Source organism: Lissotriton vulgaris, chromosome 1_1 (genome assembly GCF_964263255.1).
Source record: "Lissotriton vulgaris chromosome 1_1, aLisVul1.2, whole genome shotgun sequence".
Lineage (NCBI taxonomy): Eukaryota > Metazoa > Chordata > Amphibia > Caudata > Salamandridae > Lissotriton > Lissotriton vulgaris.
Window position 1 is genome coordinate 2021978953 of NC_141685.1, and position 15836 is coordinate 2021994788.

General features: G+C 48.2%; 1 protein-coding gene across 1 annotated transcript in view; it reads right to left on the bottom strand.

The window, feature by feature from the left end:
• Positions 1-15836, bottom strand: part of FGFR1OP2 (FGFR1 oncogene partner 2) — a 218762-nt gene that overhangs the window by 186348 nt on the left and 16578 nt on the right. The window contains exon 2 of the mRNA XM_086920213.1: positions 2696-2832. Within this exon, the coding sequence (XP_086776339.1) occupies positions 2696-2832 (137 nt within the window). The remainder of the gene's footprint in view (positions 1-2695; positions 2833-15836) is intronic.

Here is a 15836-nt window from a genome sequence, read left to right on the forward strand (position 1 = left end):
GGAGGGATGGATGGTGGATGGGTTTGCAAGTGGTTGAAGGGGTTTGGATGTGGATGGGGCACAGATGGAGGGAAGGAATGAATGGTGGGGGAGTTGGTGGATGACAAGGTGTACATCATGGATGGGGAGGGTTGTGCTGACTTCCTTTGCCTTGAAGGATTGTGTTTTGAGCTGTGTGGTACGCCTCTGTCGTTTCGCCACACCCACTCACAGGCCTGCAGTTTGCTAGGCACTCTTGTTGTGTTGAGCATTGTTTGCCGGATATGGCCAGTGGTGTGCGCGTTGCAGTCGATCATGTGGTGTGCCGGATTCCCGAGGTTTCGGTCGGGTGGTGGGGGGGCCCAACATCTGGGGGAATTCAGCTGGGGGGGCTCAACCTGGAAAAGTTTGAATACCTCTGCTCTAGAGTAATTTTTGCAACAGGTAAGGTTCCCTGTATCCAGATTTCTAAGTTCAACCTAACTTTTTCAATAAATGTTCTTATGCCGAGCCTTTGTCTAATTCAATGTTTATCTTTTTGTTGTTTTATTTTCATAAAAATGTATTCTGTATCATACTTTTACATGAGCATTTAGACGATTTACACACTTTACTATAACAGAATTATATGACATACTTCACTGTGCCAACGTACAAATAATTAATTTAGGTTAATGATTAGAACAATGAATGACAATGTATGACAACATAATTTACACATAAACGGTCCATACAAGACAAGAAGACATGTCTTTTTACATTATACATAAATTTACAAGTAATTTGTTCCTCCAACTTGTTGCAAGTTAAACCAGAGATCTTGTTGGAGTGTCTTGTGTCCTACTCTTGTTTGTTGTTGGGACCAGATACCCTTGCGTCCTCGCACATTTATGTATACTGATGCTATTGTAAGGTCCAATTGAGGTCAGAGCTTTTAATGAATAGATTGTTTTAGCACCCTGAGTTGCGCTCTCTGCGTGGTGCCTCAAGTGCACCGGTTAATTATTCGCTTGTGCTCTTCACCTTTGCGTGAAATACGCAGACACGTTTTGACCTTCAGGGGTGGACCTTGGTGGTGGTTGTATCTAAGGTCTTCTTCAGGGCCAAATGCGTTCTTGAGGGACACTGGGTATATTAATGGACATGTCAAACAATTTGAGATGTCACATGAGGACTTAACTTGAGTGGTACTTTTACCATTCTGTTTCGATAACATACCGTATTTTTTCTTGTGGAACAATCTAGGTCTCTTGGGGTTTAGTCTGGTCTCTGCATGGAAGACTGTCTTCCATGGTGAGCGCGGTAGGCTTAGAGCCTCTCTTTCTTGTCCTTTCACCTGCGAGTACATAGGGTGGGAAAAAAACTGTCTTGCTATTACGATGACCAGGGTGGAATACTAGATGCTAGGAATATCCTAGCTGATATTCCAATATGCCCGAGTCATGCATTAATGTCTTGCTGGGACTGAATATGTAGTTTTGCTTGTGTTTTGTAGTGTTCCACATTGCGTCCTCGGTGTGGTTTCAGTGGTGCTGGTAGCTCCTAGCAAGCCATGGAGAGCTAATCAAAGGGTGAACTGGTGACGGTGAAAGTCAAACATGGGCTGACATGTATGCCGAACATCACATTGCTGGCGCTGTCCTGTGCCTGGCTTTTGCCTGACTGCCTGGTCTGGTGAATTGTATCTACGGCTGCCGAGGTGTTATGGGGCCCTCGATGGGCTTGATGTGTGTTGTGGGCGCTGACTGTTTGGTCGGCCCCAGGGCCGACCAACCCAGTCATACGCACTCTCCTTTTTCTTCATGTAGGCTGCATGCAGCCTACATGGAGAAAATGGCCTCCCCATAGACGACTGTGTGGTCGGCGTACCAGCCAATCACAACGCCGCCATTGCAGCGTTGTGATTGGCTTAGGGAAAGGAGGCTGCCTGCTTCCTGTGAGGACTCAGAGAAAAGTCGCCGCGACACAGGACCAGACCAGGCTGGCGAAGGTAAAATTAACTCCTCTTGCCCCCACGTAACCCTCCCACCCGCGAGTCAAGCCGGCCGCGACTGCCAACAGGACCTCGAGGAGAGCCAGGCTTCAGGCTTGAGCTTTCTGTGGCTCGCCCACCTCAAGATGAGGAGAGTGTCAAGCAGCCCCAGGGTACCTTCTCATTCTCTACAACCCACCCAGCTGCTTCACTCAATTGTAGAACGCCCAAAGAAGGATAGTGCAGGATAATTCAGAGGGCTTCGCACGGAGCTCTAGTGGAGCATGTCTGCCAGGTTTGCTCCCCAGCCCCACACCCTGACAGTGTGGTGCTTATGAGAGGAGACTCCTGACGTATGGAGAAAGTATGGAAAGACTAGGAGACTGCAGTATTACAGAATTTGTGTTGCATTGTGCTTTGGCTTAGTACCACAGGCAACGTAAACATTTAGATGTTATCAAAAACACTTGTCTAAAGTTTCGCATCTCAGCCATCAGAGATGTATGGGGTTTTAAAATTGGTTGTGCCGCCGATCACCTAGGAACACAACACTCAAGCTGGAGTTAAACAAGTATATGAGCGAGGATAACAACTGATGCAATTATCGAAATCAGTGCCAAGTGACCAAACAAAAAACAGACTTGGAGCAAAGAAAACAAATGACTAATGTACCTGATAGAAAGGTGCGTTTACATTAAACTACACCAGAATTTTGATGCATTCATTTAAAATTTACACGCCTACCTGTTTCATTGCTTCCACTCTTTTGTTGAGTGCTGTAGTTTGTTCAATCAGAAACTCTGCAGCACTGTCATGATCTCTTAAGCGCTCCACTAGTGCTTTTGCATCAGCCAAGGCTTTTTCAATCGTACAACTCATTCCTAAAAAAAAGAGAGAAACTTCAAATATCCTTTACAAAAGAACTAAATGCCAGATGGGCTTCAAATGAAAGAAGCAAGAGAGCTCCAGCTTCTACCTACAGGCATCTAATGTGCTGTTTTTGGCTTTCACGAAAGCTGGATGCCCGAAGGCATAAAGCATTCCAGTGATAGAAATTACTATAATTTGCTTGAATGATCTGAAATGCTAGATCAAATTTGATTTAATGTACAAGTCTAATCACATAAATTCTAGAAAGTTGACACCAACAGAGCACTTTCGGTGCTAAGCAACCCAAAACAGGAACGCATCAAGTTGGAACACACAAGTTATCAGATCAGATCTAAAATATGGTCTGCATTGGAAGCTAAGCCTACCATTCCCCTGAATTCAACAGGAGCTATACAGTTGCGCCTCACAAAAGGACTATTGTTGCCATGCACCAAGAAAAACAAGCATAAGCAAAGCCAAAAAGTCAGGTGTTGGCTGCCAGCCTTTTTGTTTTCTCAAGGCTTTTCTTGTTATGTCATGATTTTGGCAAAACGTGATTGTTGGGGAACCTGCTGTTTCCACTCAAACTAAAAGCCCCAGGTGAAAAGAAAACATATTTGTTAGTGTCAAAAAGCACAAGTTGCCATACTAGTCCCCGGCACTGAAGGGAACTGCTTTGTGTGTGGAGGTGCTCCTTTTGAAAGGGCAGAACGCCAGGACTCATAGTGAAGTCAGAAAATGGTTGTAATTGACTGAACCACAACCCATGCTGTATGCCGTAGTGGGGGAAAAAAATATGAATGACTCAAATACATATAAAGAGACCTGGCCGAAAATCCCAAGAAGTATGTTATGCATATCATTTTAGTAAAATCATTATCATCAGACTCAAAAAATTAAGACATTCATGCTTTGTGGAAAACTGCCTACAATTCACTACATATAATAATTTCTTTATAAACATTCATAAAATACCAAACAGCATGAATAAACAATAAATAACTGCTGGACTTCGTCAAGTAATGTTTCTCAGCTACACCTACTCAAGAGAATAGCTCAAAGGGGTAAGAATGGTGGCAATGTTCATTTACCACTTACCTTTTTCACTTCACATGGTAACCATCTTTGATCTGCAGAAAACCCTTCCGCTATATACAATTTGAAACCATTTAAACATTTTACTATAGAACATTTAACCTTGCAAAGTAAATTAAGTTATAAGGGGAATTTACAGCATGAATATTTCTCAAATCCAGATTCGGCCAAATAATATATATTTTTTTAGGTCGAGCTATTATATCCCGCAGGGATTAATATCAGAGCATATAGTAGGGGAAACAAACTCTTGAACAAGGGCCGATTACATCCAGTTCATGTGATGCGCGTGCACAAACCCATCAGCCTCGCTCCCATTTGCTCCCCGAGCCAGGCATCTGAAGCTTCCCCAGCGCGTGCTCCACCTCACTTCTCCTCACACCCCCATATGCTCGCACACCACCATGCGCGTTCCCTCCCACTCACTCCACTGCTCCCCCGCCCCCTCAACTGACTTGTTTACTTGGGTCGTTGCATGGTCTTCTTTATAAGTCAGAATGAGCTTCCCCTATTTGACCCACAACATCGCAGCACGATGTGCTCTTTGAGTAATGTATTTATTTATGTTAGCAAGCCAAGCGCTGCTTGGATTACATCACGGTGCATGTGGATTGTTTTTCTATTTGATCCACAACATCGCAGCACGCTGCACGCTTTTAGTGATGTATTTATTTATGTTAACAAACCAAGCGCTGCTTGCTGATTGTTCTTTAAGTTTGTCACAAGTTTTCTTGCGCCACTGCATCGTCTGCCTGCTGTCCCCTTTGAAACATACAAAGGCAAAAATATAAGCAGGCTTTTGCTTTACTAAACTTTTAATACTCAACATGGTCTTCATTTGATTTTTGGAAGGCACAGAGAGCCAAGGCGGATACTCAAACAACATTCCCCTGTTCCAAAGTCCCCAGCTTTGCATGTTATGCCACATTGTCGCTCCGAATGCATCAGCTTTGTGTAGGAGGGGTTATCTCCATTTCCCTCATGCACCCACCCTTAACCTCTTTCTCTCTTTTATTTCCCTGAGCACCAGCCAGCACAGGACAAGCATATTTACTTAAAACATACAGAGCCTTGCATTCAAAGTTTCTGTTCTGAGGGCCCTCCATTTCAGCACTCATAACATCCCCACCCACCCCCCCTGCTCCCCCACCCCTCCACCCGCATCCGACTTGAAAGGAAGCCTCGCACACCACCATTCTCGTTCCCTCCCACTCGCTCGCTCCCCTGCCCCCCCCACCCGACTTGTTTACTTGGGTCCTTGCATGGTCTGCTTTATAAGTCGGAATGAGCTTCCCCTATTTGACCCACAACATCACAGCACGATGTGCCTTTGAGTAATGTATTTATTTATGTTAGCAAGCCAAGCGCTGCTTGGATTACATCACGGTGCATGTGGATTGGTTTCCAATTTGATCCACGACATCGCAGCACGCTGCACGCTTTTAGTGATGTATTTATTTATGTTAACAAACCAAGCACTGCTTGCTGATTGTTCTTTAAGATTGTCACAAGTTTTCTTGCGCCACTGCATCGTCTGCCTGCTGTCCCCTTTGAAACATACAAAGGTAAAAATAAAAGCAGGCTTTTGCTTTAATAAACTTTTAATACTCAACATGGTCTTCTTTATAAGTCGGAATGAGCTTCCCCTATTTGACCCACAATATCGCAGCACGATGCGCTCTTGGAGTAATGTATTTACTTATGTTGGCAAGCCAAGCGATGCTTGGATTACATATGGATTGTGGATTGTTTTTCTATTTGATGCACGACATCGCAGCACGCTGCACGCTTTTAGTGATGTATTTATTTATGTTAACAAACCAAGCGCTGCTTGCTGATTGTTCTTTAAGTTTGTCACAAGTTTTCTTGCGCCACTGCATCGTCTGCCTGCTGTCCCCTTTGAAACATACAAAGGCAAAAATAAAAGCAGGCTTTTGCTTTACTAAACTTTTAATACACAACATGGTCTTCATTTGATTTTTGGAAGGTACAGAGAGCTAAGGCGGATACTCGAACAACGTTCCCCTGTTCCAAAGTCCCCAGCTTTGCATGTTATGCCACATCGTCGCTCCGAATGCATCAGCTTTGTTTAGGAGGGGTTATCTCCATTTCTCTCATGCACCCACCCTTAACCTCTTTCTCTCTTTTGTTTCCCTGAGCACCAGCCAGCACAGGACAAGCATATTTACTTAAAACATACAGAGCCTCGCAGCCAGAGTTTCTGTTCTGAGGGCCCTCCCTTTCAGCACTCACAACATCCCCACCCCTCCCCTGCTCCCCCGCCCCTCCACCCCCATCTGACTTGAAAGGAAGCCTCGGACACCTCCATGCGCGTTCCCTCCCACTCGCTCGCTCCCCTGCTCCCCCGCCCTCCCACCCAACTTGTTTACTTGGGTCCTTGCATTATAAGTCGGAATGAGCTTCCCCTATTTAACCCACAACATCACAGCACGATGTGCTCTTGGAGTAATGTATTTATTTATGTTAGGAAGCCAAGCGCTGCTTGGATTACATCACTGTACATGTGGATTGTTTTTCTATTTAATCCACGACATCGCAGCTCGCTGCACGCTTTTAGTGATGTACTTATTTAGGTTTACAAACCAAGCGTTGCTTGCTAGGATTACATTACGATGTAGATTGTTCTTTAAGTTTGTCACAAGTTTTCTCACGCCACTGCATCGTCTGCCTGCTGTCCCCTTTGAAACATACAAAGGCAAAAATAAAAGCAGGCTTTTGCTTTACTAAACTTTTAATACTCGACATGGTCTTCATTTGATTTTTGGAAGGCACAGAAAGCTAAGGCAGATACTCGAACAAGGTTCCCCTGTTCCAAAGTCTCCAGCTTTGCATGTTATGCCACATCGTCGCTCCGAATGCATCAGCTTTGTTTAGGAAGGGTTATCTCCATTTGCCTCATGCACCCACCCTTAACCTCTTTCTCTCTTTTGTTTCCCTGAGCACCAGCCAGCACAGGACAAGCATATTTACTTAAAACATACAGAGCCTCGCATCCAAAGTTTCTGTTCGTAGGGCCCTCCCTTTCAGCGCTCACAACATCCCCACCACATGCATAGCTTATCGCCCTCATCTGGCCATAAATCTTCTCAGGCTGCCCATTTGCTTCGTTCTCATATCCTCTTTTCTGTTCTCTGTGTGTTACAAATGCTTGTTTTTATTTATTAACTTGCCTTCCAACGCGAATGCACTGAGAGTGCGGCTGGCTAACATCACTTTCATTTTTAGGTCTCGCCTGTCGATGCGCATGCGCATCGAGCAAGCGAGACTATAGGGGCTCATCCACTCTTTATCCAACTGCAAGGAATCGTGGCGATTCCTTGCAGTGCCCGTGACTTTTAAGGTCAATGCGCATGCGCATTAAGCTTATGCGCATGCGCATTGACCTTAAAAGTCACGGGCGCGTGCACGTCCGTGTTTGTTTACCCTTGCCTACTCTCTCTCTCCCCTCCCCGCCCCCGTTCCGCCCCCTCCCCTTCCCGCCGTGTCGCATTTCTCCTCCCCCCTCCCCTCTCTTCCCTCCGTCTTCCTGCCATGTCGCACCTCTCCCCTCTCCGCCCCCTCCCCTGCCCGCCCCCTCCCGCCCGTGTTTGTTTACCCTTGCCTACTCTCTCTCTCCCCTCCCCGCCCCCGTTCCGCCCCCTCCCCTTCCCGCCGTGTCGCATTTCTCCTCCCCCCTCCCCTCTCTTCCCTCCGTCTTCCTGCCATGTCGCACCTCTCAAGCCAAAGCGCTGTTGGAAATGCAGCAAGCTTATCCGTGACCTCCTTTGGGTAGCCTCGGGCTTCGTTTACTCTACCTGTCTGGGCTGTTGTAGGCAATCCCACTGTCCTCGCTGTGGGCCGCCCCTGAAAGTTGCGCTCGTCAGTCTCTCAGAATCTCTGGGTACTGGTAGAATGTCTGCAGCATGCTTTTGGGCAGTCTCGCTGCACTTCCGGTGGGCACTTTTGTCTGGTCTGTTGGAGCCTCACACCCTCCATGGCAGTGATGCTGGCAGTCTTATTGCCCTGACAACGGAGGTCTCCTATGTGTTCCTGCCGCAGTCTCTCTGTCTAGTCTATGAACAGTGGCTACGAGGTGCTCTGTTGCAATCTCACTATCACCCCTCTGCCGAGCTGTCTACACACTGCCCCCAGTCTTTTAAATGGAAGGTGTTTTAAAGCCGCTCTTCATCCTTCCTTACTTGCGTCCTCTTCTTTCGTTTCTCCCCTCAGGCCCTACAATAAACGCTCCTCTCGCCCGTCTGCTCCTTTCCAGGCGCCCCCAAACCCTGACGGAAACCCCTCACAATCCTCTCTGAACCCCCCTTTATTGTGCTACTGCCTCCTTCACTCCTCCACATCACCCCATGCCCCCCCCCCCCGACTCCCCTGCCCCCCATCTTCAGGTTTATTTCAATAATCCTTATTCTCCTTTCGTCTCCCCCTCGCCCCCTCATACCCCACACTGTCCGGTCAGCCGGCTGCCCTTCGTTCTCTCCCTCTCCCTTCTTCACGGCCCTCCCCAGAGTCCTCGCGCACCTGTGTTCACTCACACCTCCATTCTGTTCCCACGCACCTCTTTCCTGCCCCTGTTCCGCCCCCTCCCCTTCCCGCCGTGTCGCATTTCTCCTCCCCCCTCCCCTCTCTTCCCTCCGTCTTCCTGCCATGTCGCACCTCTCCCCTCTCCGCCCCCTCCCCTGCCCGCCCCCTCCCGCCGTGTCGCATTTTTGTAGAAAGGCGCAGAGGAACCAAGCCAAAGCGCTGTTGGAAATGCAGCAAGCTTATCCGTGACCTCCTTTGGGTAGCCTCGGGCTTCGTTTACTCTACCTGTCTGGGCTGTTGTAGGCAATCCCACTGTCCTCGCTGTGGGCCGCCCCTGAAAGTTGCGCTCGTCAGTCTCTCAGAATCTCTGGGTACTGGTAGAATGTCTGCAGCATGCTTTTGGGCAGTCTCGCTGCACTTCCGGTGGGCACTTTTGTCTGGTCTGTTCTGTTGGAGCCTCACACCCTCCATGGCAGTGATGCTGGCAGTCTTATTGCCCTGACAACGGAGGTCTCCTATGTGTTCCTGCCGCAGTCTCTCTGTCTAGTCTATGAACAGTGGCTACGAGGTGCTCTGTTGCAATCTCACTATCACCCCTCTGCCGAGCTGTCTACACACTGCCCCCAGTCTTTTAAATGGAAGGTGTTTTAAAGCCGCTCTTCATCCTTCCTTACTTGCGTCCTCTTCTTTCGTTTCTCCCCTCAGGCCCTACAATAAACGCTCCTCTCGCCCGTCTGCTCCTTTCCAGGCGCCCCCAAACCCTGACGGAAACCCCTCACAATCCTCTCTGAACCCCCCTTTATTGTGCTACTGCCTCCTTCACTCCTCCACATCACCCCATGCCCCCCCCCCCCGACTCCCCTGCCCCCCATCTTCAGGTTTATTTCAATAATCCTTATTCTCCTTTCGTCTCCCCCTCGCCCCCTCATACCCCACACTGTCCGGTCAGCCGGCTGCCCTTCGTTCTCTCCCTCTCCCTTCTTCACGGCCCTCCCCAGAGTCCTCGCGCACCTGTGTTCACTCACACCTCCATTCTGTTCCCACGCACCTCTTTCCTTCAGCTATTTCTTTCCCTCGCTCTGGATTACTCACTCTCCCCATCACACCCCCAGACACCCTTTCGTTCACCTCATCTGCTTAAAGCCAAAACTAGGACATTTCACGGAAATAGAAAAAGGACTACACCATAGTGGTCTCTCTCCTGCCACTAATGGCTGTGTTCGCATCTTGCTGTCACCGTGTCAAGTTGGTTTAATCATTTGGATGCTCCGTCCCGTCTTCGCGCCCCTCCCCCAGCACCCCGAGAGCCACTGAGCCGAGATGAAACACAATAATGGAGTCTCTCAGCTGAATGTTGTTGGATGTGGTGTAGTTAACAGCACCCAGCCGAAGCTAACTGGTTGGGTGACGTAGCTCCTGCCCCCCGTGCCCCCTCCCCACACACACACACAGAGCGAGGCTCTCCTTACAAGCCGCCCCTGCTACTAAGAGAGGGGCCTAGACCATGAGATTGTGAACTTGATTTAGTTAGTGTTCCAGGACCCTGCCTCTTTCTTTCGGGCGCCTGGAGGGATACACAATTGTGCAACCGGTAGACAGGGGGCCTCTGTCACAGCGACCTGGCCAGGGCTGGAGTGTTCGCACTAAGCACCCCATTTGTTCCGGGGTATAAGCCTGTTTTTTTAAGCATTACTCTCACTCTCTCACTCACTCTCACTCACCCTCACTCTCACTCACCCTCACTCTCACTCACCCTCACTCACCCTCACTCTCACTCACCCTCACTCTCACTCACCCTCACTCTCACTCACCCTCACTCTCACTCACCCTCACTCTCACTCACCCTCACTCACCCTCACTCTCACTCACCCTCACTCACCCACCCTCACTCACCCTCACCCTCACTCACCTTCACCCTCACTCACCCTCAACCCCTCACCCTCACTCACCCCCACTCACCCTCAACCCCTCACCCTCCCTCACCCTCAACCCCTCACCCTCCCTCACCCTCAACCCCTCACCCTCACTCACCCTCAACCCCTCACCCTCACTCACCCTCACTCACCCTCAACCCCTCACCCTCACTCACCCTCAACCCCTCACCCTCAACCCCTCACTCACCCTCACTCTCACTCATCCTCACTCACCCTCAACCCCTCACCCTCACTCACCCTCAACCCCTCACCCTCACTCACCCTCAACCCCTCACCTTCACTCACCCTCAACCCCTCACCCTCACTCACCCTCAACCCCTCACCCTCAATCACCCTCAACCCCTCACCCACCTTCACTCACCCTCACCCTAAACCCCTCACCCTCAACCCCTCACACTCACCCACACTCACCCACACTCACCCACACTCACCCACACTCACCCACCCTCACTCACCCCACCCCCACTCACCCTCAACCCCTCACCCTCACTCACCCTCAACCCCTCACCCTCACTCACCCTCAACCCCTCACCCTCACTCACCCTCAACCCCTCACCCTCCCTCACCCTCAACCCCTCACCCTCAATCCCTCACCCTCACCCACCCACACTCACCCCCACTCACACTCACCCACCCTCACTCACCCTCACTCACCCTCACTCACACTCACCCATCTCACTCACCCTCACACCCACCCTCACCCTCACTCACCCTCACACTCACCCTCACTCACCCTCAACCTCATGCTAAAGATTTACAAAAAAACCCATTAACAATTCTAAAAGCACTAACTCTAATGCTGCGAGACCTATTGCATTTCTAATGCTTGTTAACTAGTTTACTTTCACTGCCTTGCTCCGCCCTGAGCTCCGTTATAAAACAATTTAATGGGGAATCCCTGTGTCACCACAATCAAACTTCGGGCTGATTGTGCTGATGCTGAACATGGTGGCAGAGTACGTCACTCCAGAAAGAAATAGCTTGCTTCCGGAAAATATTGTACCTTTTCATTCTGTATGGTAAAACTTTAAAGGAATCCGCTCTTCACACCCCTAATCTGGGTCCTGTCAACACCGGAGCGCCACTTCATGACACACAGACACATTATACACAATCATCTAGTGTTGTTTTCAGGGTACCTGTTAGGGCTTAGTGGGCTAGTCAATAGAGTGCTTTCAGAGTTTGTATCAACTGTTTTAGGAAAGCTTCCACTTCGACATTGTCCTGTTTCAGTTTTTATTGTTTAGACTGATCCTTTCATTTTTAATTCTCGAGCTGCACAGGATAGCAATTCTCATCCAGCCACAGAGGCTGTTATTGACAGTTTGCCAATACGTGGTTTTAGGGCTCGCGCCCTGCGTTGCACTGCATAGCAGTGCTCGTGCTGGTGAGAGCCCTTTTGTCCGGGGTTTCAAAACGGACCTGGAATCGCACACGCTTGTGCTTTTCCTTTTGGGGTCCGTGATTGGTCTTTGCGTGCGTGTTTTTTTCAAACAGAGCATGCAATAGGCCAAAAGCGGACGCATTGCTCCGCCCATGGCCTATTGCTGTCTGTTATGCGCACCAAAGCCCATATGTTTTCAATTATCGTGCCCAGTCACTGGTGCGATAATTGAAAACATATTATGCGCAGTGGTGCGTGCGGCGCACCATTTGCGGGCGTGTTTTTTTTTTTCAATAGCGATCACTTTCGCAATCACTTTGCATGAGTCATGAGTCAAAGGCGCTTTAACTGAGAGGCATAGTGCATGTAGGGGCTTCTAGATAGGACCACCACTGGACAGGCAGCGGCAGTGCACGGACAAAAGGGCTCTCGCCTCGTATTAAGTCACAAGCAAGTATGCAAAGCAGCTGCTAAGCTGTAAGTTACGAACACGCAAGTCATGTTTGCTGCACTTCTAAAATATAATTATATTTTCTTGGGCTTTGCCTGGAGTTAACTTAAATCTTAAATCCTTCAAAAGCTGGCATGAAAAATCAGACAGATAGCTAACAAAAGCCACACTACAATAGGTGAACCAGCTGTTGCATTAATATATATATATATATATATATATATAGCACGGATACTTATCCATAGATTAACAAGTTTCTCCAAGGTTGCTGTTTGACCTTTAATCATTCTGCTAGTGAGTGCTTTATGGATATAGAAGCTGACTTGACACCGCTGGGCATGAGTTACTATTGCACAACATGTCCCCGGTGGAAGTTAAGAGAAACAGACACGTCTTTTTGAGAATGTCTCTATCTGGCATGTATTCTTGCGTGACTTACTTGGTGTTGATTCTTTTAATATTAGGGAGAGTTAGCTTATTTGTGAGAGTGAGATGTGGCTGCTTCTGGGCAGAATCAGTGCAATAATTTATAGCAGCCTATGTAACGTTTCTGCCAGCTGGAGCACTCCCACTGAAAAAGGCCATCTTGAGCTTTTTTCAATAATTCAGCGACCTCACCAGGTCATGCTATAAAGCGGCGGTCCTAGCGCGAGTTACTGAAGCGCCCAGACTCCTCCGTGTGAATGTCCCTTCATTTCCTGGTTTGTGTTTGTATTTGTATTTGAGGAGGCCTGAAGGGATTTAAATACAGCATAAAAGAGGTTGAATGAAAAGATATACTCTTTAACTAACAGGCGTTACTTGCGTCTCAGCAGCGAGCGTTAAAATGTATTACCTTGTTTTTAGATTCGAAGGAGCGTTTTCCTGGCTCAGCGTGGCACCTGCGAGGTTGCATTACTCCAGGCACGCAAACTGCAGCTTAGCAGCAACACAGCAAACTTTGCGAACAGCTGAGTTTGTATTTTTTTCAGTGTCATCAATTTCCGAGTGGGTAAGTGCAGGGTTTGTCCAGGGTTGGTGGCGACCTGCTATTTACCCACCTTCATTCATGCCTATTCACTCTAGTCAGATAACAGCTGCCAGCGGGGGACCAGAAAGGCAGGGCTCATGCTGCACCTACTCCAAGAATTCCAGTCATGTGGTTTTCGCTGCAACAGAAAAATCATTGGTGCGAGGGAGGAAAATGTACGCTTGGCATCACAGGCTGCTATACATGGTGAGGGGGAGCAGTTTCATAAAATTCGTGTTTTGGATTCACCCTGCCCACAGGTTAGTGCAAGCTGAATGAATTACGTTCTGTGCCGGTAGATGGCTGTGGAGTGTCTGGCGAGATCTTGTGAGCCCTTAATACTGAACCTAACCTACATACATGGCTGAAGGTGCGAGAGTTAAAAGTCTGGGTCATGGTTTGGACGCTGGCGAAGATGGCGGTATGAGCTCTCACCTCCTTCCATGCCACAGCCAGAATCATCTTTTTTCGTACTCATTTTCAAGGCGACATACCTTTGCTGCTCAATATAAGTGGTGGAACATAGGGTGCACCCACGGCTCCCGCTTTCGGGAGAAATACCTAGGATCCTAATCTCTTGATCTCCTCAAGCGGCGGCTGATGCGTCCCTGATCTCAGCGCCCTTATCAGAGCTGATCCACGTGGGCGGCGGCTGCGGACGGAGAACTCCTGTGCCTGCAATGTTCTGGGGAAGACACCGAGCTGACTGATCTGTATGCCGGTAATGTGAGCGCCAAATAAACGGCTTTGCTCGAAGCCATCCTTTTTACTCGGACTATAACTTGATATATTGCACGCTCGCACACGCACCTAAAATGGCGGCCATGGCGGACTTTTCCGATGCATCACAGCGATCGAGCTGCGTTGTCCATTAACCCCGATCAATTTCCCCTTCAGAAGGCAGGCGGATTAACACGCCATGTGCCCTGCTGCAGTGTTGTTTATTGCACTTTTATTGGGAATGCACTCTACTATTACTGACTTTGAAACAGACATGAGAATAGATAGAAGAGCCCACTTGTAAAAGTACCCGCTTTCTCTTCACCCTCTCCTGGCTCTTGTTGGGTCATGCAGAGAGAGTGAATGGTGGATGGTTGATGCTTGCGTCTTAAAGTCGGGTCTGCACAACTGCGGAAGATTTATGTAGGTTTGCAGGCAGCTATACGCCTGTGCAGTGCCCTGAACAGCACTGGACCCCATGGCTTGCCACACAACAGCCGAGGATGATCCTGATAGGGTTCCAGCGCTTGTGAAAGGCGTTTTGACTTCGGAGGCTTACTTTGCCTTATAATCTCTGTACTTCTGATTATCATGATACCTGTCTTTAAAATGGCCGACGCCTAAGTTTACCTATCTCTTACATTAGCGCTGCCTGACCTTAAGATGGCTGCAGGTTTACATAATGGTTGCCTAACTCTGATGTTTTAACAGCAAGTGACCACTAAGAAGCCAATGCTATATCTTCTACCAGTCCTTCGGATACCCCACTAGACCATATAAGAGAAGAATTTTATTTCCAACATCCGGCTATCTGCTACTATACGTTAGTCTCTGCAGTCGTCAAAAGAAAAACCACATAACAACTTTGATCCTTCCGTATGTGCACCATGGGGGAGAAGGAAGCAAAGAATCTTAAGAGGCTTAATGCAGACCCTCCGAACCCTGACTCTCCTACCAAAGGGAAAAGAGATATCAATGTAACAATGGACACTATGGCAGAGGTTCATGATCAGGCTAAGTCAACTAAGGAGGAAATCTCAGCGATCAGACAGGACATCAGGGATACCAATATCAGACTATCGGAAACGGAAAACAGAATAAGCCACTTGGAGGATTCCAGGGCTAAAGTCTGTAAATCCCTCAAACAAATGTCTATCACAACAGACTCTCTGAACAGAAGAATGTCGGAACTTGAAGACAGAAATCGAAGAGGGAATCTACGTATCTTTGGAATTCCTGAAGGATCAGAGGATTCCGCTGGCTCGTGTATCCCCTACCTAGAATCTTGTTTTACTCAAGCAACTAACCTTTCCTTTAGTAATCCTTTGGAATTTGACCGGGCCCACATAGTCCCTTCACGAACTACACCAAACCAAAAAGGTCCAAGACCAATTGTATGGAAACCCCTACGATACCAATACGTCGATCAAATCCTGGCCTTTATGCGCAAGAACAACCACAATCTCTGGAAAACTAACAAAATCTTTATCTCCCAGGACTACAGTAAAGAGACGGTGGATATCAGGAAAGGCTTCCTTGCTCTTAGGCCTAAGCTACGTTCCTTGAACTGCCAGTTCGGATTTGTGGGACCGGTAAGATTACGTGTGACGATTCAGGGTATACTTCAGGTCTTTGTGGACCCTCTACAGCTGAAAAGATTCCTTGATGGCCCAGATGATCCCTCTATGGACACTGCAACGCCAGGGTCATCTAGTTCAGGCACCTGAATCCCTCTCTTGGTCAAGCTAAGTCCTCATCTTCTGTTCTACTGTTCTAATGCTGCTCTAATGCTGTTCTAATGCTATTCCATTGCCTGACCTAAACCATACCAATGTTGTCCACTGTTCTAATGCTCAAGAAGAACATGTTACAATTCATTTTAT